General features: G+C 55.1%; 1 protein-coding gene across 1 annotated transcript in view; it reads left to right on the top strand.

Annotated features, from left to right (window-relative positions):
* RIMBP2 (RIMS binding protein 2) overlaps window positions 1-7,593 on the top strand; it is a 112,326-nt gene that overhangs the window by 69,342 nt on the left and 35,391 nt on the right. The window contains exons 7-8 of the mRNA XM_007455449.1: window positions 2,303-2,412; window positions 4,820-5,626. Of these exons, the coding sequence (XP_007455511.1) occupies window positions 2,303-2,412; window positions 4,820-5,626 (917 nt within the window). The remainder of the gene's footprint in view (window positions 1-2,302; window positions 2,413-4,819; window positions 5,627-7,593) is intronic.

Here is a 7,593-nt window from a genome sequence, read left to right as displayed (position 1 = left end):
AACGCGGGCCTCTCACTGTTGTGGCCTCTGCCGCTGCGGAGCGCAGGCTCAGCGGCCATGGCTCACGGGCCCAGCCGCTCCACGGCGCGTGGGATCTTCCCGGACCGGGGCACGAACCCGCATCCCCTGCATCGGCAGGCGGACTCTCAACCACTGTGCCACCAGGGAAGCCTGGGGAGACTGCATTTTATGCATCAACCCCTGATGGATGTGGACTCCGTCATCGGTGCACAGTTCCCCTCTGTGCCCACGGTCCCCTCCCCATGCTGGCCTCTTCCACCCTCTTTCCCACCAGCTGAGACTTCTCTTCCTGAGAGTGATGTGCGGCCTCCTGAAGCCTGGGCCCCGTTCCCTGTCTTCCTGCTCCATCCTCCCCACTTGGGCGACCTCTTCTGCACGTGGACCACTCCAGGCTCCACCTGCAGCCACAGCCCCTCTGAGCCTAGGCAGCGTAAGGCGCCTGGAACTGCACCCTGGGCCTCCCGTCTCCCCGCATCCAGCCCCACTCCCGCCAGCCCCTGCCCAGTAACTGCACCCACATCTGCACCTCCTGAAGCCAGAAAGCTTCGAGTCCTCCGGGACCCTGCTCCCCTCCCCAGGCAGCCCCCCTTCCATCTCCTCTAAGGACACTCCCTGCCCAGCTAGACCCCATCCACACGGCATCAGAGAGACCCCTCTGCAAAACGCAAATGCGATCACATCACCCCGTAGGTGACGACTCCTTCCCGATAGCTATTAGCTCTGGAGGTTAAATCCATACCGATGTGGCCCCTCCGACCCACGGCCCCCAGCGCTCCTACCCTCACCCGTCCTTTCTCCAGCAGCTGGGGGACCCCCTCCCGTCCTCCTGGCCTTTGCACGTGCCATTCCCTCTGCCAGAAACCACGTTTGGTTTCACTCCACCCGCTGGGCTTTCACATCATACGTCCGTCTGCTTTGCTTTCCATCCTGATGCAGATGCCCCAGCAGTCACTGACTCAGTAAAACCCTCAGGGCGCTGGACGACATCCCTGGGCCTCTGGACTCCAAGGGACAGGGCGACGTGGTGTGGTTAAACCCACACAGGGTGAGGGTCAGGAGACCTTCGTTCTGCTCCCACCCACACCTCCCAGTGAGCGTATGGCTTTGGACAAGTCATTACACTTCAGCTGGCCATGAGAATGAGAATTGGGAATGAGAATATCATCATCTCTGCTCTCCTCATTGAGCGTCGATGGGGATCAAATAAAACACACAGAGGAAAGTGCTGGTACCTCACGGGGCTGCTGGCCCCCAGGGGAGCTGCTGCGGCTTCACCCTTGGGTGACAGGACGCTGAGTGACACCCTTTGGGTGACAGGACGCTGAGTGACACCCTTTCTTCTTTTTGTTTAAGTGATCATCTCCCACGATCACTGATGTCACTTTTTCTTGTTGAGTCCTTTCCTGTTATTTTAAATTAATTGACCCTTTAAAAATTAGAAAATCAAAAATTCATCTCACATGTTTTATCTGCAAGTTGGACATGACTTTAAAAAAGTTAATTCCAGTATTTTGAGGATTTGAGAAGTGGGCATTTTACAGTCCTAGTGGGGAGGGGAAGACAAAATGTGCATCCGTTTTTAGAACATTTTGGCTGTACATACCCAAGACCTCTAAAATGTGCAGGACTTTGACCAAACAAATATACTACCTAGGGACTTATCTTTAGGAAGAAAGTGGGCAGGTGTGCAACATACGTTGATAAGGATATTGGATGCAGCACTGATTATATCAGCCAAAAGTTTGAAGAAATATCAATGCCCAACATAGGAAATTGGTTAAATAAAGTATGTTAATCTCTTCAGTGGAGTATTATACAGCCATCAAAAAGGATATGATAGAATATTTCATGAGGGGAAAGATAATCATGTCATGTTGCAAAGTGTAAAGAGTAAGCAGGTGACTAAAGAGAATATGTCATATGATTCTACCTGTGATCGATAATATATATTGAACGATTATAGGATTATTTACTTTTTTATTTGCTTGCTGATTTGGAAATTTATTTAAAAATATAATGTGGAGTCATTTAAATGTCATCTGATACAAAGGACTCAGTGTACAGCTTGCTTCCAGAACTACCATGTAGCATGAAATCTGTGTGAGTTGAGTTACTGATGGCCTGAGCTTACAGTGCATTGACAATCCACGAGCACCGAACCATCGCGTGGGTCCAAAATGTCCTGGCGACAGCAGGGAGGAGGCCCCGAGCTCTGCAAGGGATGGGCTGGGGTCGGTCTCCATCCAGAGCATTACTGAATGGGTTTTGTTTCTCTCTCTAGTTACAACCCCTTCGACGGGCCAAATGAGAACCCAGAGGCTGAGCTGCCCCTCACGGCGGGGAGGTACCTCTACGTCTATGGAGACATGGATGAGGACGGCTTCTATGAAGGTCAGTGAGAGCGCGGTGGGCAGGTGGCGCACACAGGCCAGGCCAGGGCCGGGCCGCCCATCACTCCCGGCCGCCCCAGCCTCTGCTCTGACCCTCCCGCCCTCGGGAGTTACGAGGTGTTTGTTCCCCTTTTGTCTGATTGAGTGGGGTTTCCTGTTTTTAACCCCAAGCAGCCCTCTGATACGGGGTGGATACCTTCTCATGTTCACGTCCAGAGCTTCCCAGGAGCTCCCGCAGACACGTGGGGCTGACAGATGAGGGTCTCTCCTCCCCGCCTCTCTTACAGCCCAGCACCTTCTCCGAGGCAGGGCCAGGGACCCTTTCAGGGGACCTCGTCTGGTTCACAGCGATCCCACTGACCTTCAGCCTCTGTTGTTAACCTAGGGTGGTCCAGCCCCGTGTCCTGCCTGACCACTTCCTGCACCTTGTGCGGTGTGAGATCAGGAAATGGGAATTCCTCTGCCCAAAACTCATAACCTTGGTCACTTTTGTAGCTAGAGGATGAACGTGGGACATCCCCAGGAGCTTCATAAATCCAGATTCCTCGGTTCCCTAAACTCTCCCATTGCCCTAACAGAAGGGTCTCGGTTTCCTCCTGTCCGTCCGAGCAGAAAAAAATTGTTTCTTGCTAAACTAGCAGGTTTCTCTTGCGTGACCTCCTGGAGTTTCCCTGGAGCTGATGGCCACACTCTTGACTCTTGTCCTGGGGTTGATGGGCCCCGAGACCAGGTGGCCTCCGCTGAGGTCGGTGAGCGGCAGCCCAGCCTGGGCTGTTTTTCTGAAGGTGCCAGAACCTGGGGTCATTGAAATTCTTGGTTTCCATTAGTTACCGGAAAAACAGTGGCACAGCTGTGGGTAGGCCTCCCGAGAAATTTCACCACAACTGGTGGCAAAACTCCTTGAACTCTTAACACAAATTCACATTGCCATCACCGATGTGCGCACCAGGGGAGAACTGTGTGCCCAAGGCGGCTGCCAGATAACCCTCGTTGGAATTCTCTAGAGTATTTGAGCCAGGCACTGTGCCCACATAGACTTTCCAGAGGCCGGATGAAAGGCAGGCGGCAGAGCTCAGCGTTCCGTTGTCCACATGACAGTGGCAAGCTCACCTCCCCTCACTATGGGGATGCAGATGGTCGCGGTGGCCACCTTAAGGGGCGGCTGTGGCGATAAATGAGGAAGCAGACGTGGGGTCTGAGGATGCGGCCTGGTACATAGGATTTGCTGTCATTCCCACCCTCCTCCTTCTCGGCGTTCCTTGTGTCAAATGAGGCTGTGTTTTCCGAGCATCCTTGAGGCAAAGACTGACATCTCAAGACCCGCCCTCTAGCTGGGGACAGGAGCAGAAACAGAGATCCTCGTTGATCCTGGGAGACTCGGGACCGACTCAGTGGTCAGCATCCCTCTCGCCCGGGCCCGTCGCACGTCCCTTGACGTGTGCATGTGTCTACTGGGAGCAGACCCCACCCTTCGTTCCATGCTGCCCAGCCTCCCGGGTCCCCGGACCCCCAGTCAAGCCCTTTCTGCGACGTGCCAGGGGAAACAGCCCTTTCCCACTGGTGTCGCGAGCTCACCTAAACTGTGTCATCTCTGAAGCTCTTCCAAACGCTTCTCAGTTTTCCACGGCTCTGCTCGCAGCAGGCTTCCGAGCCCCATGAACAAAGAGAACGCAAAGAAATTAGACCATTTCAAGAACTAAAAAATGGTCCCCGCAGTGACTGCCCGCGGCCACGAGAGCTAGTTTGGTGGCATTTTTTGGGCCACTCAGCCTCCAGGTGGTTCTGGGACCAAATTGATCGTCTCTCACCAAACGGACACATGTCGGGAATTTCGCCAAGACAGACACATTGCTCTGCAAGGCGGGGGAAATTCACCTTTTAATTCCTGTTTGTGTGATCACCTAATCAAAAATCAGAGTAAGGTGTGTAATTTTTTTAGCCTCCAAACCCACGCAGTTTGCGTGTTGTTTGTCCTTCTGACAAACTCATACTGAGCACCTACCCTGTGCCAGGTGTCCCTGCAGATCTAGCAGGGAACAGAGTTCCCTGTCCTCCCAGAGCTTCGTCCCCGTTGGAAGCGGGGCGTTGACACACAGGGCCTTCGTCCCCGTTGGAAGCGGGGCGTTGACACACACATACGCAGGTGGCTGGCCGCGGTGTGCTGGGAGCTACGGGGGAAGCCAGCCTCACTGGTGGGGTGGCAGATGGCAGGTTGCGGGGTTCTGGCGCAGGGGCGGGGGTCCCGAAGAGGTGATGCTGGAGTGATTCCTGTAAAGGGCTGAGGAATCCACTGTGACCCCTGCTGCTTTCCGTACAGCAGTCCCCTTGCGGGGAGGCGCAGACTCCACTGCAGGCCCTCGGGCCCCCATGGGACAGTTGGGCGGTAACCCTGTCCTCGTACCCCACAGGCGAGCTCCTGGACGGGCAGAGGGGCCTGGTGCCCTCCAACTTCGTGGATTTTGTCCAGGACGAGTCTCGACTGGCAACCACTCTGGGGAAAGACCAGGATCAGAACTTCAGCCAAGCCGGCGTCAGCTCGGAGGGGGAGCGCATCCTGGACCTCCACTCCCCGACGCACACGGACTCCGGCCCCTCTGACCACGGGGCGGGGACGCTGGACACGAACATCGATGACATCGGAGAAGACATCGTGCCTTACCCTCGGAAAATCACCCTCATCAAACAACTTGCCAAAAGTGTCATTGTGGGCTGGGAGCCCCCGGCGGTGCCCCCGGGCTGGGGGACTGTGGGCACCTACAACGTGCTGGTGGACGCAGAGACGCGCCTGAGCCTGGCGCTGGGTGGCAGGACCAAGGCCCTGGTGGAGAAGCTGAACATGGCAGCCTGCACCTACCGCATCTCCGTGCAGTGCGTCACCAGCCGGGGCAGCTCGGACGAGCTGCGCTGCACGCTGCTGGTGGGCAAGGACGTGGTGGTGGCACCGTCCCACCTGCGTGTGGACAACATCACGCAGGTCTCCGCCCAGCTCTCCTGGGTGCCCACCAACAGCAACTACAGCCATGTCATCTTCCTCAATGAGCAGGAGCTGGACGTCGTCCGGGCCCCCAGCTACAATTACCAGCTCTGCAACCTCAGGCCCAACGCGGCTTACAAGGTGAAGGTCCTGGCCAAGCCCCACCAGATGCCCTGGCAGCTGCCCCTGGAGCAGAGGGAGACGAGGGAGGCCTTCGTGGAGTTCTCCACGCTGCCGGCAGGTGAGCTGTCCTCCCGGGGTGGGGGGTCGCGGGGGAGGTAGTCCCCAAGGGAGGGGACACCGGGATGTAATGATTAAAGCCCCTTCTAAAAGTACATGGAGGGAGGTCTGCTTTCTTGTCATCTAGGGTTAGTAGTACTCTATAACTCCAGTGGAGCCCAGATATTGCCACATTTATCATTGAGGATTATGCATAAGCCCCAAAGGGAAAAAGGATGTTATGAAAAAGAGTGGGGGAGGGCAGAAGAAGAGGAGGAGACCTTGAGGAGAATGGCAAGAAGGAGGAAGGAAAGAGAAAACTTGGATTCTGTTCAGGGGCCGTGTTGTTGGAAATATTTAACGCTTGCGTCTGTAAGAGGCTCGTCCTACAGAAGACAGGAGGAAACGAAAGCACCCTGGGCAATTGGAGGGTTCCGTCTTCCCCGTGTCACCCACTCCTGGACGTGCGCTCACAGAGAGGAACCATGGAGGGGGTGCCCACGGCGCTCTCAAAATTGTTTTCTCTTCTCATGTCTCCTTTTGATATATATACGTATACGTATACATATCTCACACATACGGGTGAATCTGCGAAGACATGAAGTTCCATTGTGGATGCTATCTTGGGTTCCGGGCACCCGTCTGCTTCCTTCCCTGCACTCCCAGCTGTAACAGGAGGAGGAATGCACCTCTCCCCCATCCCCCCACACTCTCTCCCAGGAAACTGTAGAGAGATGGGTTGAGATGGACATCCTCCGATTTATCTACGGGGCAGCTGCCACCGCCGTCTCCATGAGGTTCCGTCATGCTGATCTCGCCTGGGGCTCACATACAAGGCAGCCCTTCTGGACAAGGCAGCTGTGCGCAGGATGGGAGCCCGAACACCTGGGGAAGAGCAGCCTTCCTGGAGCAAAGAAGGTTGTGTCTGCGAAGATATGTGAGGGCATATTTTGATACCTGGAGGGCTTTTTTTAGTCCTGTGATGTTCACAGAATTCCCTCAAAATGCCTGTCTCGACACTCTCCTCAGATTTGTCTTCTGTGATTAATTAATCCAGCTCTGCCCAAGCTCATTTGTCAGCAGGTTGACAAACAATTCAGTGGTTCTCCAGGATCATTTCTACTAACTGCAGAAAGCCTTCCATCTAACCTGAGATCGGCTCTCCAATTTATGATGGATTTGCTTTTTATTCCATAGTGCTCTCCAGTCTTTTTGAAATCCATCATCAACTAGAGTCTGACCTACCAAGCAGCAAGGTCAGGGGCAGGCGGGACAGACATTACTTCGAGGAGGAAGCAGGTCTGAGTAGGAACTAATTTATGAAGGGGCAGTTCATTCATCTTGTAAGGTGATGCTGGGTTTCCCGCCTGCCTGTCGGGATGTCAAATCGTGGCTACTGGGAGAGTGAGGACTTGAGCTTTTCATTGGTTCCTGGTGTGAAGTCTTGTGGTCAGTGCTGGGGGGTGAAGAAACCAGAGACACCAAACCCAGAGACCCCAGGGCCTCCGAGGAGAGGCAAGAGCACGTACGTTGGGACACAGCTGGGAGAGTCTTCGTGGAGAAGCTCACGTCGAGATGGAGAGGGAACAGGAGAAGGTGCTGAGCCCAGGGCCTGCCCCCATAGGTTCACGGCCAACTCCTGGCTGCCTTAGTCAGCTCGGGCTGATGTAACAAAATGCCATGAACTGAGTGGCTTATGAACAACAGGCATTTATTTCTCAACAGTCCTGGAGGCTGGAAGTCCGAGATAAGGCGTGGGCAGACTCAGTGTCTGGCGAGGCCCACTTCCTGGCTCCTAGATGGTGAAGACACTGTGTCCTCACCTGGAGGATGGGGTGAGGGTGCTCTCTGGGGCCTTGTTGATAAAGGCACAAATCCCGCTCATGAGGGCTCCCCCCTCATGACCTGATCACCTCCCACAGGCCCCTCCTCCAAGCGCCATCGCCTTGGGGGTTAGGATTGCAAGATACGGATTTGGGGGGGGGGGGG

This window comes from Lipotes vexillifer, unplaced genomic scaffold (genome assembly GCF_000442215.2).
Source record: "Lipotes vexillifer unplaced genomic scaffold, Lipotes_vexillifer_v1.1 scaffold671, whole genome shotgun sequence".
NCBI lineage: Eukaryota > Metazoa > Chordata > Mammalia > Artiodactyla > Lipotidae > Lipotes > Lipotes vexillifer.
The sequence above is the reverse complement of the archived record's forward strand: the minus strand, read 5'-3'. Positions and strand labels throughout refer to the sequence as shown.